Source organism: Monomorium pharaonis, chromosome 8 (genome assembly GCF_013373865.1).
Source record: "Monomorium pharaonis isolate MP-MQ-018 chromosome 8, ASM1337386v2, whole genome shotgun sequence".
Taxonomy (NCBI): domain Eukaryota; kingdom Metazoa; phylum Arthropoda; class Insecta; order Hymenoptera; family Formicidae; genus Monomorium; species Monomorium pharaonis.
The window spans coordinates 5,800,091-5,824,894 of record NC_050474.1 but is presented as its reverse complement, the minus strand read 5'-3'; the positions used below and the strand labels follow the sequence as shown (position 1 = coordinate 5,824,894).

The 24,804-nt window shown below is 43.4% G+C and overlaps 1 protein-coding gene across 5 annotated transcripts in view; it reads right to left on the bottom strand.

Annotated features, from left to right (window-relative positions):
• Positions 1-24,804, bottom strand: part of LOC105832885 (talin-1) — a 46,855-nt gene that overhangs the window by 10,545 nt on the left and 11,506 nt on the right. For 2 of the 5 annotated variants that reach the window (XM_036290582.1, XM_012674194.3), the window contains exons 2-11: positions 24,288-24,405; positions 6,563-6,755; positions 5,559-5,960; positions 5,189-5,459; positions 4,579-5,082; positions 4,169-4,266; positions 3,537-3,625; positions 2,320-2,778; positions 2,164-2,199; positions 17-1,827 (exon numbers count right to left, since the gene is read on the bottom strand). In XM_036290582.1, the coding sequence (XP_036146475.1) occupies positions 17-1,827; positions 2,164-2,199; positions 2,320-2,778; positions 3,537-3,625; positions 4,169-4,266; positions 4,579-5,082; positions 5,189-5,459; positions 5,559-5,960; positions 6,563-6,701 (3,809 nt within the window). In that variant the 5' untranslated portion in view covers positions 6,702-6,755; positions 24,288-24,405. Of the gene's footprint in view, positions 1-16; positions 1,828-2,163; positions 2,200-2,319; positions 2,779-3,536; positions 3,626-4,168; positions 4,267-4,578; positions 5,083-5,188; positions 5,460-5,558; positions 5,961-6,562; positions 6,756-13,639; positions 14,496-17,249; positions 19,368-24,287; positions 24,406-24,804 lie in introns of those variants that run through there. The other 3 variants (XM_012674195.3, XM_012674196.3, XM_036290581.1) reach the window with 3 other exon arrangements.

Here is a 24,804-nt window from a genome sequence, read left to right as displayed (position 1 = left end):
ACGTAGTGCTATTTACCCATAACTCCTGCTTGTTTGGGGAAATTCATTTATGTTGAGCACTTGAGTCATATCGTCGATGTTGTATATTGCTTCGTCGACGTCTCTCTGTCCGGGCAGGCAGGACACGCATTTGTTTAACGAATTGGAAACGTCCTTGGCAACTGCAGCAAGATTAACCTCGTTCTCAGGATCGTCGGGATTCTTCAGTACACGTCGCGCTTCCTTTACCAAGCGCAGCGATCGCAGGATCACGTCGTCCGCTGTCATCAACACCTTCTTCTGCGTCTCCGGTTGATTGGACGTGGCGGCCACACCACGTACGGCATAGGTGAGGTCTTTCAACGCCGAAGCGGTTTCTCTAGCGGCGCTTCCGGTGTAATTTTCGTTGCCCTGCTTGGCGGCAGATAATAGCTGTGCCATAGCGTATCCAACATTCTTTGATGTAGCACCGAGTCGTAGCGCAGTTGATTCTGTCGTCTCTTCCGGTAATGGTCTCAACGAGGCAGCTTCGACAGCGCGATAAAACTCGCCTATTTCATCTTTTAGGCTATTAATCAGCTCTTCCGCAGCGTCGAGCTCCAATCCGCCGCAGGCTTCCCTGGCACGCGTTACCGCTGATCGAAGATCTGCCAACGATGATCCTAATTGCTGCGAAGTAGTGTTCAGCTGCATGGCGGATGCCTGATCGGTGACCGTCGGCAGTACGGCTCTAGTCGCTTTCACTACGGCGGTGCCTGGTTGTAGAAATTGTTCGGAAGCATTTATCAGATTTAACTGTGCTGTAGGATTATCTGGTTGCGCTTGGGTACCCTTTACTCCTGATACAAGATGTGGAATCTGTTGTGCCATCATACGACATTCCATGTTCAGTTCCTCCTGGCTGGCTGGGTTGGTGTTGTGGTGTCCAACACCAGAAGACGCTGCGATACATTGCGTGGCCGTAGACGCAGCTTGTTTAGCGCAAGCCTCTAAACGCGTGATAAGTTTTCTACGTAATGCTGGCGTCGCTGCCGCTGTTGTCGCAGCTCGTAATTCTTCCGCTGCTTGGCGCAGTTGATCTTGCATCTTAATGTCGTGTGGACTGCTAGCACATTGCCGCGCTGCCTCCACCATCCTAGCGGTGGCGTCAGCGAGTAGCTTCGCCGCCGCTAGTAGACGCTGTTGCTGTTCCGAATCTGTCTGTCTCTCAGCTTCACCTTTGATACTCTGAATCAATTGCGCGGTAGCTTGACCGACCACTCTTGCCTGTCGTACCATTTCACCGGCATCACCAGTGCTAGCGAACAGTTTGTCTGTTGCAACAAAGATAGTTTCCACTGCACCTTCCTGGATGGATTCTTTGGCACGCTCCCTAGTGGCGGTCTTGATGTGATTGAGAAGATCGTTCAAGGTACGACTGACTTCAGCGGCAGCAAGGCTCAGCTCCTTCAGCAAGTTGTCATCACTGCACGTCTCATTGCAGACTTGAACCAGGCGCTCCACAGCTCTGGTCACTTCGCGAACGGCGTTCATCAATTGCGTCTGACAGGCAGGTGAATGTAAAGTTGGTGCTACGACCTTGGCACATGCCACGAGCTGAGACGTAGCCAGCGCGCATTGCGTCGCGGCTGATATCACTCTGTTCTGCGTAGCGGAGTCTTCGCACGTCGCCGCTATATTTTTCGCCTTCAGTACCAAAGCAGCGGTGGTATTAGCCACGGCTTTAGCGAGCGCAAGTAACATGTCTTGCAACTCGCGATTCGAGTCGTCCTCTTCGCCAATAGTCGTTAATACTTGATGCGACGCTTCACCCACTCGCGATGCCGCATTCAATAGATTCTGTCGCGGCTGAAATGTAAGAAAAAAATAATTTACATAATGTTTAAAAATATATCCAATATAGTATAGAAGGTATTTTAAATAATAATTCGTGTTTGTGACAAACCTTTCAATTATTTTTTTAAAAATTACATATGCATCTTTTAACTCGTTTATGTTATGTAATAATAGAAGATATAAATTGATTTTAAGTATAATTATGTTGTACATTCAAAATTTTTCACCAATGAAATTTGCAAGAATATAGATGAGTTAAAAGTCAAACGCTCAGAAAAAATCTAAGAAATCCGTAAAAAAGCAAGTCTAATATCATATACACTACCAAGCTCAAATGTTAGTGCTTACATATTGTCCATACAGCGTAGATGTTATGTAGAAAGGCTGTGGGGGAAAGAGGAAAGTTGAAATAACATTCAACTTTTCATTCACGGATTAATCCCGTATTAATTATACATTTTGCATTTTTTTAATGCAACTATCTTATCGTTACGACGAACTCACCTCCTTGGTCTCCGGTTCTGTAGCCTTCAGCAAATCCGAGAACGCAGAACACAGTTTCCTGGCTGCGTCTAATAGACGCTCACCGGACGACTCATCGTCCATGAGAGCAGCTATCATCCGCACGCCCTTCGTCATCTCTGGCAAATTCGTGGCAATTGTGGTGATTGCCGCTCCCACTGCAGTGTGATCGACGTCGTCCGCTGGCCCGGAAGTCAACGTTACTACCTGGGCGGTCGCAGCGTTCATCGCCGCGATCTGCGAGCCCACGTTCTGCTTGTGAGTGTCGATCGTCTGCTCGATCCATCTCAAAGACGCCGGATCTGTACCAAGTTCGGGCAACTGAGCCTTCGTGGTCAGTTCCGTCTCGGCGATGTGGATCACCTCGTGACCGGCGGTGATGGTCGATAATAAGGCACGTTGCGGTTCAGATAGGACGGATGTCACCTTAGTTTGTTGGACCTAGTTACGAACGTTCATACATTGTAGACGTGCATATAGCCGTTGCAAACCTAATCGATTAGCGGTATCATAGAAAAAGATTATTTTTTGCGTAAACAAACGCAAGTTGGAATAAAAAGTTTCGCTTATAACAGTCAATCAACAAAAGTAAACAAAATGCGCGTACATAACGAAGCAATAAACTGCAACAAATGGTTGCGGCGATACAGAGTTTACTGATTGAATACATGAGCAAATATTCCGACGTGAGAAAGCATGAATCGCAAGTTAAAGAGATTTTCATCTATCCAGTAAGCGCTGTACCGAGAGAAAGTCGATCGACAAACATGAAACACAAATGAATCAAAACCGAAGAAGGTAAAATGAATAATTTATAAACTAAAGAGTAAGAAATAACTGAAAATGTTATCGTAGTGTACCTACTCTGTGTCCGCAATAGAAGGCGCCTAGCATGAAAATAAATTTAACCGTCTATTAGTCCCTTAAATTTTCGCTCTCTAACGTGCAATATAATTTCACTGCGGTGCAATTTTAGATATTCATACAAAAAAATGTACCGTCCAAATACATCTCCCAAATACATATAATCCCTCATAATCAATAATTAATAATTACAGTAACGAGACGGTTTACTAATCAAAAATTCCCGAAAAATTTCCAATTTTTACACTTTAAGGCGCATATATATTTATAACAAGCAACTAAAAAACACCGACATGAGCTTGAGAGCAGCTTGGGTGCTTTTTCGCAGTGCTTACCGTAGGCGGAGCATGAGCGATGTTCACCTGTCCACTGATGGTCGTGTATTGGGCACCACCTATGTGACCAGTTCCATATGGTCGAGCCCCTACAAATCACATCATGCACTCTAGCTCTATGATTATATGTACAATTATTGGCAATCCCGATCGAGTCCTCGATACTGTAAATCTGTGTTCGTTTAAAAGAATAATTTTCCGTGAAAAGCTACAAGCGAATTTAATATGAGCTTAATTATTTGTTCTTAATATAAGCAACACTCTTACGAACGCCTGAAGCTAATCAAATGTGTATTTACAAAACAAAAGTGTATATATATACAAGAACATATATTAATAGCTAAAATCCGAGGAATCAATCGTGCAAAATATTGCTAATTAATTTTCTCCTTCTAAATATACATCAATTAAAAGAATATACTTTTAAGAATATGACTTATAATGTTTACAAATTTAATATGGTTTTCAATTTACAAGAATATTTTTGTAAGCTGCGGCATAATTCAAATAAAATTTAATAATTATATGTATGTATAATTGTTGGTAAGATAACAATTATTTATAAAAATAGTTCTGATCAAATTATCTCGGAAGATAAAATGTGTAGCAGAATATAATAAAATTTCGCTTACCATCTCCTCCGGCCCTCATAACGGCTGGTATTGCGACTGAGACAGCTTCTACATTTCCTTTACCAATATTGCTAGTCTCATGTTGCATGATTGTAGCTCTGTGAAATGAAAATGCACAAGTAAAATTTCGAGTCATGTATCAATTTTACTTAACGCGAGTTATACCCGTTAGAATCGGAAACAGCTCGAATGGGCTTATTTGCGTGGCGTCTTAGAAACTCTTCCATGATCACATAAGACGCGAAATATTGTCAAGACGTGACGCGTGATCGAACGTAAGTCGGTCAGTTTAAAACGAGCACAACTCTCGTCGACAACTGATAATTGCTCTAACACTATCTTAATAACTATTATTACTTCTGTCCACATACTCGACTCAGAGAAGCTAACACGTATTAAGAGATACTCACTTTAGTGGCGACACGCTATCCTCCACCATGGTAGATCCCTCGTCTCCCTCGATACCGAAGTGATCCTTTGCTTTCTGTTTTTTCAGAATAATATCAATGTAACCGGAGATCAGCTGGAGTATCTGCTCTGCTTCGGTGGTCTGTACACTGTAATATTGGTCGGAATAATCGCCGAAGTCGAGGGTGAAGGTGTTTGGCGAGGCGCCCCAACGTCGCACGGTCGTCAACGGCCACGTCTTTAAAATTTCTTTCGTCTTCTCGTCAAGTCGCAGGACCGAATCCTTTGTCACGCCAAGCAGACGTGGCACCAACTTGTTCTTGCCCTTCATCTTTTCCTTCACTAAGAAAAACGTAACGCCGTACGTATTAAGCGACCTGGCGGTCTTTGTGTACAGAACTTTGGCGTCCAGTTCCGAAAGTCCAATGTGTTTTTTGTGTTCCGCAAAAACCTTTTTTTCGATTCCCTTCACTTTAACGTACGATTGCGGCAGAAATTCCTTAAGACTAAAAAAGAATAAGATAATTTTAATCAATATATACATATATATATATAGAATTGAAGAATTTACATTACATAGAATTAAATATATAAATAACAAGTGCAACTCACTCGAGGAAACCCGGTTTATGTTTCTCCTCCTTGTGATCGCCAAACTGTATTTGACATTGGATCCCGGCAAAAACACAAGCCTTTTCCTGTGTAATTGGATGTGTACCGTCCAGAATTGCATCTCGCGCTTGTACATACAACAGCGACAATTGCACAGGATCACGACTATCAATGTTTTGATCCGAGAAAAAGAATTTCCTTCTCAATAAAACGGTTTCGGATTCGTCTATACCTTGTTCGCGCAAGGTCTTACTTGGATCTATCCAATTCACTGCAAATTAAAAGACGTAAAGATTAAAAATATATTTCACATGTTCTTGTCTATTGATGAAATTTTGAATAAAATATCTGTGAGATCGAAAGTATTTACCTTCGTCATCGGTTTTTAATTTTTTTCTCAACTGTTCCATCTTAGCGTCCCTTTCGCCTTTCTCCTCTTTCTTTCTCTTCAACGTGAGAGTGCCAAAATTTCCAGGTTTTTGATTCTCATTGTCATCGTCCACCAGCTCGCGCACCAAGGAATACTCATCATGATTCGTGATACCTATCTTCGTACATATCACTACCATGAGATTGGCTACGGGCTGGCTGTCATCCACCAACATAGTTTTCAATGTTCCATCCAACATACGGACGCGCAGTGTACGAAGTTTACGACGGTACTCGAGCAGATCTCCGTTCCTCAGGATGTAGTAGTCGAGATTTCGCCCGGGCTCGAGCCAAACTCCCTTCTTCACGTCCTCATCAGCAAGAAACAGGCCGTAATCTTTCGCTACGCAAAGGACAACAGAGCTAATCTTGGAATCATATCTTTTATAACTTAATATAAGATATATATGTGTGTACACACACACACACACACACACACAAACACACACACACACAATTTTATCATACTTACTTAATATTTCTGTATATTGTAATTTAGGATATTTATTAATGTTAAAAAATTGCAAAAATAAGTTTATATAAATTGGTTTAGGACTTGGACAAGATTCACAATTAAGTGAAATTTGTAGTTTATATGACGGATTTTGAATACGAATAAAAATATTATTGTGGAATTAAATATCCACCATTTTCAGAGTAAAATAACTCTTAATTAATTAAGACTTAATTCAATATAAATCTCTGGATACCTTTTACTCGCACAAGTTGACAAATAAAATATTGCCAATATTTCCAGGATATCATTCTATCTCATAATCAAATATTCCCAATATTTAAAAAAATTGATAAGATAAAAAAAATTTAATATGCTGTGCGAAAAATGTTGCTTTTATCAATTCTTGGAATATTGATGCATACACATCACGGACAAAATATTTCGATAACACAATTAGAGTTTCGCTAAATAAAATATCGAGCGCTTACGTTGACCCATGTTGCTGGCTTCGACAAGTTTTTCTCTAATAATACGACAAGCATCATACACTGATGTACTGGGATCGAACTGCATCATCTTGGTGGCGTTCTTCTCCGGTATAGAGATGCGCAAAGATAGCGTGGCCATTGCGATTGCCTGGGGTGATCTTCTACGTGCGCGAAAACCTCCAGAATCACTCGACTGAAAAAAGACAATCCCGCGTGAAATAAGATTACGTTAATCAAGACAGAACGTTCACGAATAAGTAATAATTAATTAACATTTCGTAACGTTTTGTCGCAATCGTAGAGTATATTTATTTTTAAGACGAAGAGTTACGCTTGTAATCATGGCGTCGTCGGTCGCACGTGGTATAAAATTATATCTCACGAAATTGTCAGATAATCCCGTATTATGTAAAGAGTAATTTAAAGGGTTTATGTGCAGGAGCACGCAGTTTCCACTTTCGCGGCGAAATTGCACGCAACAAGTTGCAAGGGCCGACTATTATGTCCCCTACCGTATTATGATCTAATGACAGAAACTCATTAATATAATCATGTGACGTCGTCAAATTCAGATATATTATTAAATCATCGTTAAATCGAGAGAAAATCTTAATAATTCTTTGTGCTGGTGACATTGAAAAAAAATCACGTCGTCGGTTAAAACCGAATTTTTTGCATTACATGGAGATCCATTTATTTAAGTTCCTTATGTGATATTTTTTAGCGCGATATATTTAGAAAAACCACCGAGAGCGAAGGTAGCTGAGACTGGAGGGTAAAGACCATAGGGCGCGACGGATTAAAAATTACACGCGTTAAACTGAAAGAGGAACCCACCGTGAGACTTCTGTCTGATATGTACATCGATCTTTCGGTTGTAAACTGAGAGAAAGAATGGTTACAATTACCATAATTGAATTATAATTATAATCATTTAATTTATAATCATTTTCAATGTATATATATATATATATATATATATATATATACACAGTTATTTTAACTATATTATTAAATAAACAGTAGACAAGAAAGTTATAAAAGTAGTTACATAATAATAATTATTGCAATTCATTACAGAGAAATAATTTTATTTTTATTTCATCATTTATATCTTGGCATTTCAACGCCATATCTTCCACAAGCGTGAAAATAACGATAGAGAAAAGTAATAAAAATTCGCCCTTTCACTCTCAAACTTACAGCTCGAAATAATTCAATCGGATTCGATAGCTTAAAAAAAATGTACTCGACAAACGAAGTAATTAAATTCCCACGTGTTACACAGCTCCGGATTTATAGACATGTAAAAACACTCCGAGATGATGTCGAGATATAATTTAAACGAGCGGCTTCTTCCGAAAGGGAAGATGAACGAGGACGTGCCGTTTAACTACATTTGATCTACGCCTTAATAAAGATTACCCGTGAAAGATATCTCATCGGGAATAATTGCAAAAAGAGCACGGGGGGTAGGGTACATTCTGAAATATGAATAGATTAAATCATTGAATTCCGAGTGTCATTACCCCCACTCGCCGGAGGTACAAAGCGCACCGGGGGTGGAGCGGCTCGAGTGCAGCTTTTCTCTCCGTGGTCACCCTTTTATCGAAGAAGATTGCTATCTTCTCATTAATTTGCGGTGCGCGAAACGTGCATCCTTCTGCGACAATAAGCACGTCATTAGACATCCGTCGCGAAAATAAACACTCCAATTTCGTTGTATTCAATAGGAGTCGATCACAGCCGTGCGTTGGGGTTCATTCGCGCATTTTTCTCCATCCGTTGTCCCTCGCGGGAAGCGGAAGAGGGGAGAGGGGGGGGAGGGGTAGGCAGGATCCACATGCAGGAGGAATAGTAATGCCGCATAAATTCGTCGCAGGTATATACACCCTACGCCAATGTGGATTTCCACCCTTGAAGGTTGCCAGGCAACGCCGGTCTCTGACTGTGTCAAACTCCGAGCGTAACCCCCTGCCATACCCCCTGGCTATCCTTTCTTAGAGCTCTCCCTCTCGTTCTCTCCCGTCTCGCCCCCGTTCCACCCACCTTTCCTTCCTCCAACTGTTCCCTCCCTCCCCCGTCGCCACGTTCGTTTTCTCTCGCTGACAATTTTCACCCAATTAACGTACGGTTTTGATTTCGTCGCGTGTATCGAATTTCTGACCTGAACGTGAGACGTTTGCCGAATGTCTCGGCTGTAATAGAACACATCAAAGTTCAGCGGAGAACGTCTCCGGTCATAAAGCACTTTGTCGATATAATTGTTGACGATAAGATCGAGAGATTTTCAAAGTCAATAAAATATTTGACCCGCCGGTAAATCATCATAATTATAGATATAGAACGAGTAACTAAACAGCATGTAAGTTCATATCTAATATAATGTAAAATGTTTTTGCCGTTCAAAAAATTTGCCAACGTAATATAAAAAAATACGAGATCAAAGAAAAATGTTTCGTACGCCCGGTTAATACCAGTTTCTATCGTTTTTCCTCCACATTCTGCCGCTGAAACATTCGCTTTGTTCTCCCTTTTTTCTCGGAAAAAAAAAACTCCGGTATCGCGCAGAGCACAAAATGCATTGTTCATTTCCGTCGATAGACGCAGATTAACTTCAATCTCGATTTAATTGTCACTTTTATCTAATTCTAAGAGAGAATTAGAAAAAGGATTGAAAAAATACGTTAAACCGGGGCTGAAGTTAATCTACGTCGACGTAGACGGACATAAATGCATTTTGTTCGCCTGCCCAAAGATACAAGCGAATACCTTTCCCTCTCCGCGCGATATCGCCGGAGTTTTTCTTTTTTTTCGGGAGGAAAAAAAACGGAGGTACAAAGTGAATATACCGGTGGTGGAACGCGCAAGAGGGAGGGGAAAAAAATCGCGCAACAGGCAATCGCTCGCAGTGCCCGGCGGCGTTTTACTGCAAAATTGAAACCACCGTCCGCTACAAAGTTACTTCGTTCAATTCGCAATACGTCACCTTTCCAACCCCCCCTCCCTCCCCCTCCCTCCCTTCGCCGGCACAAATTCGATTCAGAGGGAATGACCTCATTACATGCAACTGGATCATCAAGTCCATACGTACTGCCGACGATGGGATGGAGGCACTTCTCGACAATGCTGGCATTGATATTGCTGGAAATTGAATATTCTTATACGGGGAGGGACGTTGCGCAACGTCCGCCGCTTGAAAGGCCGGCGATAGAGTGGTGAACTCTTTGTTTCGATCGGCTCATGTTGAATTCAATTTTTTTATTTTATTTACAAGTTCGATTAAACGGACAATTGAGGAGCGTTACACATTTAGCCGGTTCAACTTTTATGGACCGCACAATTGGTCCGCTCGCGCGTGACGGAGAAGAACGTCGCGAGACGCGGTTGCATCCCCAATTAAAAAATAAAGTTATACAGTCGAATGAGTTATTTCACGAAGCCCCGCACGGAAAATGAGAGACGTTTTTTTCTCTTTTTTACCTCTCGGTAACCTCGGGCAGCAAAGTGACGCGCGACAAAAAGAGGCGGAAGAGGCAACCTATTAGGGAAACGGAAGGGAAGATTTGTTTACGTAACATGATAAAACCGCTTCTTTATCCGGCGGTGCAGCGCCCCGTTGTTCTTTCAACGTTACTGAAACATAAATAGGGCTTTCATCTCGATCGAAACTTCAATACCATCCCTTTGACGTATACCAAAACAAATTCCCGGCCATTCTATTCGCCCTCATACCGTCCAAATTCTCCGCGAATCTTCCGTTTCGATATTCGGTTGATTGTGCCCGAATGCGAAAGCGTACCGTTATCGAATGCGACGAGCGCGATATTTAACGATGGAGAGAAAAGAAGAGGCGGAACACAGAGCAGGAGGAAGAGAGCAGAAAGAGAGAGAGAGAGAAAGAGAGCTAGCTGCGCGATTCGCGTTAATCAAGAGCGATTCTAAAATTAGACGTCATGTATAATATCCGCCGCGATGACACTTGACGCGAGCTAATTGAGGGCAGCGATCCGGGCGCGGCGAGGGATGAAAGGGAGGGAGGGAGGGGATAACGAAGACGCGCGATTATGCGGCCGCGCTCAGCAAAATCGGCTAATCCCACCGCGGGGGCGGCGCGGCCACCCTCCTATTCCTCACCCTAATGGATCGGCGTTGCCGACGACGCGCGCGTACGTGCCAATCAGCCTCCGTCCGATTATCAGTGGAAACGGCGAATCTATAGTGGAAACATGTTAATCTGTCGCCGTCCCGGCCCGCGTCATTTATCATCGCGGCGTCGCGCGATTGAATAGCTCGGACTCGTTATTTATTATAGCGGGCCCGCCGCTAAAATCTCGCGATAATTCGCAAAAAACACTCCCTCCCCCCCCCCCTTCTCTTCCTTCTTTCGCCTTCCGCGGAATTAGACGACGTATCGGCGACGCGCTGTAATTATCGATACAATAATTTCGACACACCCTACGTGCCACCCGCACTTTCCTCGAATTAATCTTTATGCAAATCTCCTATCGCGTTATCTCCACGGGCCGTTGTTCTCCGTGAGCGGCGGGTTTGAATTAACTGAGTCTTAACTGATTCCACGCTATTTTCTCCGAGCAGAACTGCGGAAAGAGAGTTTCATTTAAACTTCAAGTCAAGTTCGCGCCGGGTTCGCCGTTTACGGTTGCATGATTCTCTCTCTCTCTCTCTCTCTCTCTCTCCCCCGCGCGTTACAACTCGGACTCGTGATGTTACGGCATATCTATCTGTAACCGGTGTTTTTGCTCTCAGTTGGGTGATAGCGAGTGTGAGTGTTAACGAGGCCACGCGCGCGCACGACACAAGCCTTATGCATATATTCGCAAATTACATTTCCTATGCATTAGAATATACTTGGCACCCACTCCGCAAGATTAATGCTAATAATATAATTTCCTGCGGCCTCCGTATCGATAGTACATTAATATCGCTTTGATCGCGACCGTTTTCCCTATTCTTTCTGAGTGAAACTCAACTTACCATATAATAAGTTACGTAAGAGTTAGGCAAAGTCAAAGATTAATAATTAACAATCGGTTCAATAATTACCATTAATAATCGCTAACTGATTAAATTACTAATAATGGGAGTGCAATCATCAAGTACCCATGAGCCAGTCATCCATTAATTAGAAAGCAATTATTACGCTTTCATTATTACTTTAATAATTTAACATGTCACTTTAATGAAGATAACATATATAACATTTCATCTGGTAATTACTAATTAATTGTAGCTTGCAAATTCAATTTTTGATTAAAAATGTATTTTAAATACTATTTTCCGTGACAATTGTGTTTTAATCATAATTGATTTCTACATAAATCCATGTATACAGATTAACTCTCGGTTCTATTAACTTTTTTTTTCTAATTCTTAAAACAAGAAAAAGATTGCAAGTTAAATCGTGATCAAAGTTAATCGGCCACTAGTGAAAATGAGTACAAATGTTAAAGCGCTCGCAAAACTAATGACTCGCTCTCCGTACGTCGGCCAAGTAAGCTGCGAATAATCACGACTGACATCATAAAGGATGCGCACAATCTGCTAAATGAAATTCGCTCGAGTGGAAGCTGCAATATATATCGGCGCGGGAGATACGAAACACTTACTCCCATTTACTTTGGCCGCAGTATGTAGTTACCATGCTCCATTCTCACTCTCGGAGCGAGTTATAGTGCTGTCGTCAGCTTTTTTAACTTCATCGCCGCCTCGCGAGTAGGGTAGCACAGTCGGTCGGTTCTCACACCCTCCACTCTGCCCCATATCCTTGCTCTCTCTCTCTCTCTTTCTTCTATGTCGTTGCCACCCTTTGCGGGTGTCATCACATTTTTCCGCGCGTCACTACCCCAGTTGAACCGCGCATGGGAACATAGAAAACGCGCGCGTAACCCCTTATTATCCGGGTTATACAAATAACTTATTAATCTCCCTCCCTCCCTCCCCTGATTATTCGATAACTTACAGAAATATCGGTATTACGATTAATTTCCGCAAAAGTCGCTTATTCTTCACGGTCTTCTTATTCCAGCGTTCGCGAGAAACAATATATCTTTCGTTGCCTCTATCTATGTACATACAAAATCGATGAAGGTAGATATTTAAATGAGAGATTTTGCTGCTTTATGCCGGCGTACATTACGCGAATTTACTTTACAATGTTAATTTCGTAATATTGTGAGACGCTGCTACAATTACTCCGCAAAGTTTCTCTGGCTTTTAGAGGTGATGAGAAAAGGCTTCTCGACACTTTAGTCACTCCGTTATACTACATTAAATATATGCATTAGGTACGGTACAAAGCTACAGTTGTAGACGTAAATATAACACACTGCACATGCGGACATTACGAAATAAAGTGCCAATGCGCGAGTCATCGACATTAATCCGCGCGGGGATGGATCGATCGAGTAAACGTCTGTAAATAAACTTTCACCGGGGGGGGGGAGGGGACAAAAGTTTTGATTTAAATTTATCTGTAAAAAAAAGTATGAAATAGTATATCCCGTTAACCATCTAAATTAAATGAATATTTCATCGAACTGGACAAATAAAAAGCAGCACAGCTCGCGGCGCAACGTCACGTCAATCAAACAACTTTATAGAACGGAAAGTTTTTTAATACGAAAGAGAGCTTGCGTCCGTTCTAAAATCTAACACTCCATATCTAAACACGTCTCGTCTACGAAACATCGTCGGAGCAAGCATTTAGCTCGCGCGAGAAACGATCGGAGCCTCATTTTACGTAACTTACGTCAGCGAGTGCTAAACTCTTTTATTTCGACCCCCCAGGTTTTGCAACCTCGTAAAACTAAAACTCCGTTCGCTAGAAATCGCGCCGATTTATCATACCCTGCAAAGAATCGCGGGTGCAACAATGTTGTTGGGGGGGGGGGGGGATACGAGGCACGATCGTTTCTCGGATCTGATACTGAAAGGCAGGCAAATGTGCCACGTGGCTGGGCAGTAACGAGCGACAGCAATGTGAAATGTTGGCGATACCAACGCATGCGACCATGACTGACCATAACGAAAGGTAATGGATGTGATGATATTTACCTCCGGCGGCGCATTCGTACTGGCTTGCTCTAGCTGTGCCTATAGCAGCGACTACATCTATATATCTAAATTTTGGCTCTATTTGCCGGACTCCTATAATACCCAGGATCGTGGAATGTTGGGCGCCGGTTGGCGCCGTTTCCGATGCAAGCTTCTCGTGTAGAGATAATTTACTATCCCTACGAAGCTGCAGCACGGGTTCAGCTCCATTCTTACTATATATAATGTTTATGCGCGATCACGAGCAATTTACGACGACGACGAGGTTTGATAACTTCGTAATAAATCCCGCTATTTACATCGATATTCCATTACACGACAATCGGCGATCCTAGATGAACGAGATTATCCGTAGACGTTGCTCTTGAAACGGGATTAATATTGAGAAGATTTTAGTAAGTGATTGTATAACAATCGAGAAAATTTCAATTAATTTCGAATTAAAAGAATATATGCCAAATGTAGTTCACACATACAATTTCGAGTTGAAAAGGAAATAAATAAGATACAGAAATATAAAAATCCGAGAAGCCCAAGTCCGTTTGCCGATAATGAAATAAAAATGCTTGTACTTTCAGGAATAAATCGCCACGATTTACGCAAATCGAATCGCTCGGAATCAAAGGAGGAAACAATTGATTATATTATACTGCGTTATTATATTTCTGCACATATCCCGATTGGTTTTTTATCGGTACACGACTGTGGCACGAGCCCCGCACGGGCGTCACTGAATCGCTTCGATTGCGAGGATCGATGGCTCTCCGAGCAAACGCGAGTCTCGCGCGACGACATCCCCGACCGCGTGTGTACATACGACGCGACGCGATCTCGCGGATCAACCCTCTCCCCCCCCCCCCTCCCCTCCCTTCCCCTCCGTGAAATCGCGGACACGCCGATCCTCCTCCGGGGCGGAATCCCGTTGCGCGACGACGGCGGCGGTCCGATCGCAGGAACGACGCGCCACTTCGATCGCCGGTCAGAAACTGAATGTGCCGCGGTTCGGGCTAAAGCTCGAAATGTAACCGAGAGGGTTGGGAGCCACCCCTTCGCTCGATCGTTCGCTCGCTCGTTCGTTCGCTCGCGCGCTATCCTCTTTCTCTTTCTCCGAGAAGGGGACGCGGACGGGGGGGATGAAGCGGCGGGTGGACGGGGAACCGGAGGGGGGGCATCGCTACGACGACTCTCTGGGATCGGGCATGTTCGGGGCTTCTGCGCACTAGTGCCCTAGTAACACACCCCCGTGCACCAAACGGAGAAAATCTCGAGGGTCGCGAGAGCGCGAACAAATCGTGCACGGCCAACCCTAGTGGTCTTTCGATTTTTTAACTCTCATTGGAGGAACAAAACTCCAACCTACGATCTAACTGAATTACAGCGAGAAATATTTGTATTTGTTTCCTATCTTTTTATTATTCATCTTTTCATAAATATGACGATCGTAATGAAAATTTCTCTTGCGGCAAGTAATTATACGCGTTTCTCCCCCTTCCCCCGATTTTCTCCCGATTCTCGTGATTATCTAATTTTACTTTTTTTCTTTGACTTACATATTCGTTGACGACATTCGAGAGGATTTTTGCTCGAATCAGACCTGGTTCGAGAAATTGCGCGACACTCGGAGCCAACGCTAACACAGGGAACTAGCGTTATTGTCGAGCCGCAAGGAATAGTCTGCTGGGATTTCAAATAAACGTACGCTCGTGTGTCTGGTTGAGTCGTTCTAACGTCTGGACGCTTGTAAACCGGGGCGGTGACAGACACGCGGAAATCATCGATTCTTCTTCCGGCGCGTCGGTAAAGGATTAAAATAAGACGTATCGCGTGCCTTTGACCCGCCGGATGAAACACAAAAAGAGATAAAAGATTCGGGGCGCGCATAGGAATCTATATCCGTAATTTCAGCGGGATTTAGAACAGTCTAGCCCGCGATATTGCGGAAGTAAGCAAGGACGGTAAAACAACTATTTTTCTGTATTACTTTATACTACATTTTGCAAAGAATTAAACTAAAATTATTATTAAAATATTAGAACGCATAAAAAAAATAGTTTTACAAGAGGCCTCAAGTGTCTTTAATTTTATTATAATTAATGGTCAAGTGTGAACGAGTGTGTTGCCACATAAAATCGTATCTACTAGAGATTCGATACACTTTTTAGTCGCACACGTCACCAATAAACTCGGACGGTTACCATGTCTCTACTGGAAACTCCCTATTGGAAAATGATTAATAATACTTGAATGTGTAAACGAGAGATTGTACAGCTGAAAACTGTACTGTCAATAACGCACTTCTATCGGCAAAACGTCAAACTCAGGATCTATATCGCGTTTGCCCGTATTACATTATGAACCTTTTATTTTTGTTCAAATAATAATTTAGGGGCACCCCCCCTCTCCCCCATCACCCCGATTTTATTCACCTGTATCGTGAAATTTTACAAACCGCTTTTGACTCCTCCAACGTACACAAATTTGCGACCGTTTACCCGCCCCAGTTGCGTATGAAATTCTACGCTCTCGTTTCGTGTAAACAATTTTACAAAAATTGGTGAATATACAGTTTATACGGAGGCCCTAGACAACGTCAGTCCCGTGAAATTTCGTACATTTCAGTAACATCGTCGTTTGTAGCTTCCGGAAGACCGGGCTTTATCTCGTTTCGTTCATTTAAAACAATCTCACGGGACGGGCGGTTTTGAAGGCGACGAGTCTGATGTACATATATGTGTGTGTGTGTATGTGCCTGAGTGTACGTGAATGCCTGATGGTTATTAGTCCGCCTCCCTCGATATTGGACAATTTCGGGACCCCGGAAAGTCGACCCTCGTATTATACTATCTGATTTCGAGATCGTACGGGAGGGGTTGTTACCGCGACTTACTCTTAATAATTGAGTATACTATCTCGATCGTTCTATGGCAATCAATTTTACACGCTCGACCTTGTTAAGTCGTTTGTCCATTCGATTTCGAATCTGGCAGAGATCAGGAGATGCGATTTTTTTTTTTAATTTCAGTACAGGGTTTTCAAATTGTATCCAGAAAAGTAAAAGAAAACCTTTATTTGTACGAAGACATTTATAATTCGCGTTATGTATAGTAAAACGACGATTTGCCGAATGATCATGCAGCACATTACGTACGATCTACTCACACAAGCGAATAAGGAAGCAAAAGATAGAGCCTTACATCACGATCAACAAACTCTTTAGATCAATTGTTTGCTATCGTATACTTTCGGTCTTTTAATTTAATTTACGTGATTAAAGGACATCAATCACATCTTAATTTAATAAGAAAAATTTTTTTTTTCAGCGTCCCCTCTCGAGTAAAATCAGCAAAAAAAAAATTAAAAATAATTACACCAACATCTTCATTTATTTAATTGGAGATTTAAGAAGTTACTACGGAGATACGTTACCAAAATTTATATTTGCTTATGTACTGTGACAGCTTCCGGTCGGATTGGATCGAAGTAATAGTGGCGCAACGCGAGAGATATATCGCGAACGTTATTCTACTAACAATTGCTAAGTCGCTAAAGCTACGACTTAGCATAGGTAATTCTCTGACGTCACACAACAGTTGAACAGTTTCTTACTCACCGCGTCGCCGGTGTGATCATCGTGATGGTGTCACTCGATCGCGCCCGGGGAGATCTCTTCTCGGACGAACTCGTCGCGCGTGTTACGCACAGAAAGAAGGCAGGAGAGACTTCTGTACGCAGGAGATTCTACGTAGTCGGGGAGGGGAGAGGGACGATCGTCGCCGACTGCACGCTGTCGGATCTTCGTGTCTTCGGGAAGGATCACGATCGTTTCCGCCCCGGGAAGTCACAGACGGTGGTGATTCGGGACTATTGTAGGTAGACAAGGCACAAGGTACAAGGGACGGAGTGGATTTCCCGTTCAACCTCGATCGAGGGGAAAATACAAGGGTACGAGGAGAAGAACTTTTCGGGAAGACCCGGACGGACTTGGATCTCGATAAGGCAATCTCGTGGTTGGATCGATGATCGACTCGGAAGGAAAATAAGCTCGTTGGTTTATTCAGTCTACTACGGCGCGAAGGAAAAGAAACGGATACGATAAACGCGCGGGGAAAGGGTCAAAAAGTCTCGTAGAAAGGAGGGAGAGGGGATTCTCTCGAAGAGAGAATTTATTGTCACGATCTGGACGGCGGTTCTAAGGCACGAGGAAGTTCCGGGGCGCGACAGCCGTGCGCTACATCGCGACGCCTTCCGTAACGGAAGCGGGAGCGGCGCGAAATCCGGTGCGCTTTTCGCGATCGGCGACGTACGTTTCTTCCGTTGAACGACCGCGAGAAGGCAATCGGCGAACAACAATAAAAAAAAAAAAAAAAAAAAAGCGAGGGGACAACCGCAAACGGAACCGCGGGAATGTTTTTGCGAAAATTGCGAGCGAAACCGCACGTATTTTCAGGGAAAAGACTCGACGGGCGAACACGAGGTCGGATTATAGCGAAAGAGAATAAGAGAGAGAGATCTTCTTTTAAATCGTAATAATCGCGAGAGCGGCTAAGAATCGAACACAGAAGCGGAAGTTTATTTTACCTGAGAGACCGGCGAGAAACGTTAAACTGATTAGTTACTGCTTGCACACGTCACCGGAAGCCGGAACGATCGCGGGACGTTCCTTCACTGCGACGCGAAGTTGGGAAAACGGTCGCGGTCCCCGGGATCGGCCTCTATCTTGGCGAAACCGGACAAACAGAAAAATGAAGAAGAATAAACGCGCGAGCGAAACGAGGGGCAAGAGCGCGCACGTGAGAGGTAGGAGGTCGGTGAAAATGACCGAACGAGGGAGGACAGTTCGAAGGAGGCAGAAGCTGGGAAGAGATGAGCCGAGCTCGGGTGAGAAATAACGGAATCGTCGATTTCTGGCGGTGATGCGAAGGGTCGAAGGGATGGGAGAATTAGAGAGAGCGAGGGTAGAAAGCGAGTGCGAGGATGTTACCCTGACGGCTGTCGCCAAAGAAGTGATAGGTCTGCGGCCTTGCGCGCGGTACCCGAACCGAGGGCGACGTAGGGAACACCGACGTACCAGGGGACACCCGGCCGAGGGGCGCAGACGCGAGGGTCTATCGGTGGCCGAGGGCGGCGACGATTGGCGGCGACCGTCCGACGCTGCCCCGCTTCCTCGTGCTCCGCCAATTCGCAAGGGGGTGAGTCGCCCGCTTGCCGGAGGGCCCCCTACCACCCCCGGGAAGATTGCGCGCGCGGGGGTGCGTGGGGCGGCGTGGTGCCGACCCCTTCGAAATTCGAGTGTCGTATCGCACTATAGGATACATTGCTGGCCCTTTTTCGCCCCCCCCCCTCCCCTCCCCCCCTCAGCGAACAGCAAAAGGGCGAGAGAGCGGTGTTTGCGCCGCGCGACTTTGCGCCAAGATCCGCGAATTTGCCAGTAAATTGCAGTAATCGAGATGACACCGGCCGGAATTTATAGGACGATTATCAAGATGCAGTTGCAATTAAACTAATGATGTCGTCCACGAGGAGGACCCCATTTCACGTGGCACCTACCTCGGTCGATCTTTCGGCATTGCCGAATTGAAACGCGAACGTTTCTATTTCGTTCACGCGTACGCCGCTCTTACCGACACAAATGCCGAATGTTTATTCGAGTAATTGCTTTAGACAACTGTTACTACACTGAAAAAACATTAATTTCAAATCAACAATATTATTCTCATATACATAAGCAAGGATGTAAAATATTCTTTAAAGAATTTGATAATCTTAAACGGATAATAACTTGCTTACATAAAGAAATTATGTTTCTGTTAAAGATTATCAAATTCTTTAAAAAATATTCTATATTCTTGCTTATATAAGAATAATATTGTCGATTTGAAACTAATGTTTTTTCTGAGTAGTTTTGAGTTATTCTCCTCCCTCTCTCTCTCTCTCTCTCTCTCTCTCTCTCTCTTTGCGAGTTTGATTTTTGATCTTACAACAGATCTAAAAGTTCAAATTATAAAATTCCGTGAAAAAGTCTGAGAATAAGAATCTTTCTAAGGAATGAAAGGTAAGGTGCTATTGTCACTTTTTCATAGATACATTACTCATCATTTTCGATTTTTTTTTTTCCTCTTACATTCATCTCTCAGCGTAAGAAAATAAGTTTCAAAATCTCAATTGGAAAATGAGTAAAGTAAAAAAAAAAACGCGGATTAAATAAATGCGGAACATCAATGCGGAAACAAAATTTATTTACGTCACGCGGCCCAAAATACCTATCGCTTAAATTACGAAAATGAATTGCGCGCTAAAAAGCCTCCGTGGTACGTGGACGCCCAGCGTAAACAGCAGTATCATCTCAGGTGGCGTGCCACGGTGAATGACAAAAAATGATAATGCGAAACTAAGAAGAAAATTACCACGTCGACCTATAGCTTTTTCGAACGTGCCACTTTGCGTTTGTGTTCGGAGCGTCGCAAAAAGCGCTCTCTGTTATCCCCGACCCCCCGTTGGTGAACGTTGCCGGCACTTTTGCGTCGAGCGATCAATTCGTGTAATCATTAAATTTCACTGTCAGTTCGGCTGTACCTTTCTCGTATATATATTTTTATCGCAGTCTATTACGAATGCCACGTATCCGCGCTCTTGTAAATACCTTCCCTGCGATAATTCAATATAAAAAAAAGAAAAAAAAAGAGAACCGTTCGATCGTGGGAAGAAACACAGCATAAGATCAGGTCCGATAATTTTCTTAAATGAGGGCTTAGGTCGCTGGCCGTACAAAGATTCGAAACAGACCCCCCTCCCTTCATCTTCCCTCTACATGCCCTTATCGGGAGGGTGAGAGACGTGGAAACGCGAAGGGATGATAATGCGAGTCTGCAGGCGGGAGGTCTTCTGCGCGAGAGGATGGGGAGTGTCACTCAGGAGCACGACGTGTAAGGGAATGGTCAGCGTCCCGGGGGGTGAATTGAGATGTACAGGCAATTTATGCAGCGAGCGGCACTCCCGGCCCGCCCGGAAGTCGGGCGAGCTGCTGCTTGACCGTAAACGCGGCTTGCAAAACATCGCCGAGCTTTCTCCTCCCCTCCCCTCGCCTCGCTTCCCTTTCGCGGGAGGAGAGAAGAAAAAAAAAAGAGAAATCGAACGTCGACGATAGCCGAATTTTCCGCAACCGCACGCGACCGACCGACGACGCGGCGACGTCCGAGCGCCGCGACGCGAGCTCTCCCTCGCTCTTGATTAAGACGTAAAATTGAGCGATAGAGCTCGCGTCTCCCAATTGCGACGCGTACGCGCGATGATACGAGAAATGCGTATTATGTTAAGCACGGAAGTGGATGTTATTTGATGAGTTCAGCTCGATAAAATTTTATAACGCACAGTCCCACGATAATATTCAGAGAGTTTTAATAAGGCAGCTTTAAATGACGTAAAATAGCAAGTCATTTTTTAGATATTTATATTATACGGAATAAACAATTTTATCGCAGTTTCTGACAAATTCATCTATTATAAATGCAGATCAGAAAATAATTTTATGTTATGGACTATCAAAATAATCGTGTACGCTCAAGCACAATATCGCTGCAGTTTTGACTTTGTAGCAATCGAATTAATCCAATGTTTTTTTAAAAATAGTTTAACATAATTATTTTCGAATTTGCATTTCAGCAAAGTTGTTCTTTTCTCGCGCGCATTACATAAATACATTGCTGCATGTGTTATCGTGTTAGCTGGATTACGTTTTATGATTAAATAATCAAACGATTGTTATAATAAAAGTAATTCGATATTCAAAAAAAAGTGATCAAATATACACTGAAAAAAAATTTACTAGATTGAAATAAATATTTTTTCAAATAGTACCAAGCAGAAGTTTTGTAAAAAGGTTTTGTAAAAGAATAAATAATATTTATTTCAAATAAGATAATATTTTCTATAATTTAGAAAATGTATAATCCATTTTACAAATTATAGAAAATATTATCTTATTTGAAATAAATATTATTCATTTTTTACAAAACTTCTGCTTGGTACTATTTAAAAAAATATTTATTTCAATCTAGTTTTTTTTTTTTTTTAATGTAAACGCGATATACGGCGGTAACATAAAACGAAAAACAATTCATATCGCAGTAGCGTTAAAAAAAAAAAGCTGCTTATACATATAAAACCTAAAAGAAATATATCGATGTGCCTACACGTTAAAGTAAAAATTAATAAAAATTTGTTTATCCTAAGAGCGATATTTGCTGTAAGCCCCGGGAGGACGTCCGCGCGTGTCACGTGTCTTCTTGCTTCGCAACTGTGAGCGGCGGAAATGACGGGAAGCAAGCTTCCACGGGGGACAGAAAACAGAGGACAGGACCGGGAGTTCGGTCCGGGATGAATTAAGGATCCCACCTCCCCTAAGTGCGCCTCTGCTTTTCTTTTTGTTGTTCGCCATCTCGCGCGTCCTACCTCCCTCCACCTTCCGCCTTTCTCTCTCCACGGCCATCAACCCTTATCGTGGTGGCGTCAATCACTCTCTCCCATACACGGTGAAACTTATCGTTCGATTAATCGGCCTGACAATGCGCCTGTCGATTCGAGTTACCCCCGGATTCGCGCGCGTGCGGTCAGTCCCCGAAAATGCAGCGCTCGCCCGACAGCGATTTACGGCCGGAAAAGTTTTATGGTTCCCAATTATACGGAGAATCCTCTCACGTGAAATTGTTGGCGAGTGAAAGCGTAAACTATCAGAGCTTTACACTGCTTAAAATACGAAGTGTCAGAGGAAACCCGCCCTGCCGAATGCGAATTTGCGTCTGATAATTTTCGACTGGAGAAAGAATTATTTAATTCAACCCCCCCCAAAAAAACGAGACTTGTTTATTTATATCACATTCCCATTGCCTCACTCATTTACGATATCGTATCGTTTATAAAAATCCTTAATGGAGGATTCCTCCTTCTCTCCGAAAGTTGATGATTTATCGCGCGCTACGTCCCTCTTCGTATAATAAAGCAGGGAACGAAATACTATCTGTAAAATGTATCTACGGAAACGCTATTTCGTGCATGGGGGAAAAGTATAAAATGGCTGCAATAGTAAAAGTTACGATCAAACGTGGCAACGAATGTCATACGTTCAACTTGTCATATAAATCCACGCGCAAGTAGAACAAGTGTTGTCGGACTCGGTGTTTGTTTGCAGTTTCGAGCTGTGCAGGCAGCCTGTAAGTTCGGCGCCAAAATGTCTGGACCATGAACGTGTTCGTCCATTGTATTGGGCCATCGATGCTCGTGCTACTCCGAATGCACATATCGCACGCGAAATTCCAAATATTCCAAATCCTCCCCCGCGAGGACGAAGAATTTCCCCCCTCGCGCGTCTCTCGCGTCTCTGCGCTCAATCATCGTGCAGTGCAACTTTCAGTTGTCAACTGTAAATGGATCCGCGTTACTCCGAAAATCAGAGACGCGAGGTCTTTGCGTTTGATTTCACGCAGAGAGAGCTTCTCGAATGTCCCGGTGAGGGAAAATCACAGGGAAACGAGGAGGAAAGGCCATCTCTCATCGGGAAGAGATGATTTCAATTTCGGTCGGCGGTCGAAAGAGAGACGCGAATGAGAGGGATGCGAGCATTTCGATCGCTTTTAAAACTTCGCGTTCACGCTTATAGATCTTCCGGAATTATCGAAGATACGGGGAACCGGGAACGGAGACTTCAAGGTTCAGCAATAAACGAAGCTTGATCCCCCCCCCCCCTCCGAGCTTGGCTACAAACAACGACTACCGGCCTGTAACCGCCGAGTTTGGATCGCCGCGCGGGTGGACAGATGCGCAGATTGCACGGGCCGTAGAATGGAGATTAAAGATAATGCGGGGAGATACGAGCGAATTGGTCAACGGAGACCATCGACCTTTTAACGCCATTTGCGACGGGCCATTTGCTCATATTCTTATTAGCGAAAGCAGCCGCGTCCTCGGTCCGACGTTAACGAAAAGGTATCTTCCCATCTCTTCCATCTCGTTCTCCCGAAAACACTCGGGATTTCGCTGAGTCGCAAATAGGAAACGGGGGAGGGATTACAGAAATTCGTATATTGAACATCAAGCTTGACGTGCGCGACGCTCCGCTGGAACTTTACGACAAATGTGACTTATCCCAATGAAATCGAAGCGTGCGCTCGCACATATTCGCACGCCCTCAAGTTGCTCGAGCGAGTGCCCTTCTCCGCCCTTCCTTCTTTCCCCGTCCTTTCTTCTTCCTCCTCCCTCCCCCCCCGATCTCGAAATGCCTATTCAAATTTTACGGGGTCATATTTGTCGCAATTAAGTGTTATGTTTTCGGGCTTATGGCCCAGAAATATTCCATATTGAGCACGGGACGAACCCGCTCGTCCCCGGTATAAAGCTAAATTCGGGGACTCCGGCAAGGAGCAGAGGGGAGAAGGGGGGGGCGAGGATTACGCGAACGAGGGAGTAGAAGAGCGAGTGAGTTTATGGCACTTGCAGGGGTATAGCTGGCACTTTCACGATCCTGACTCACGTCGAAGAAGCGAGAAAAGAAGAGGGATGCGCGGGACGGACGTTCATTTTTACGAGGTTCTCCGAAACGACTCTGGCGAGCCGCGAATACGATTTGTGAACCGGAAGTTGCCACTTCGCTACTTACCGCTGCCTCGTCGCTGTCCCTTACGACGCTCCGTTGCCGCTCTTCCTCTCCCCCAGGTCGTGTGCCCGCAATCCGAAAATCCGCGTTCGTTCGTTCCTGTTACGTCAATCACGCGTATCTGGAAATTAACGAAGGTAACGAAATTAAATTTCTGTACTTCTATCAACCAGATAGCGTAATTTCGGTGATATAACAGAGCATGATACGTTACATTCTCTCTTATTCATTTAACAAAATTGTAAATAATATATCTCGTTTATAAAAAAATAATTATAAATTAAAATACTTAATATGATTATTAAAAATAAGAAATTTAATTATACAAAATTAAAAACTAATAATAATTTGGATTAAACATCGACTAATTACTAAAACTATATTGAAATACAATATATTTTAATATTCTTCCTCCATAGTTAAAAAAGAATAAAATAAATTAAAGAACTTAAGTGTTTTGTTCTTGAAAATGCATTCATAATTTCCTTTAATTTAAAAAGTATAACACGCATAAACGTAA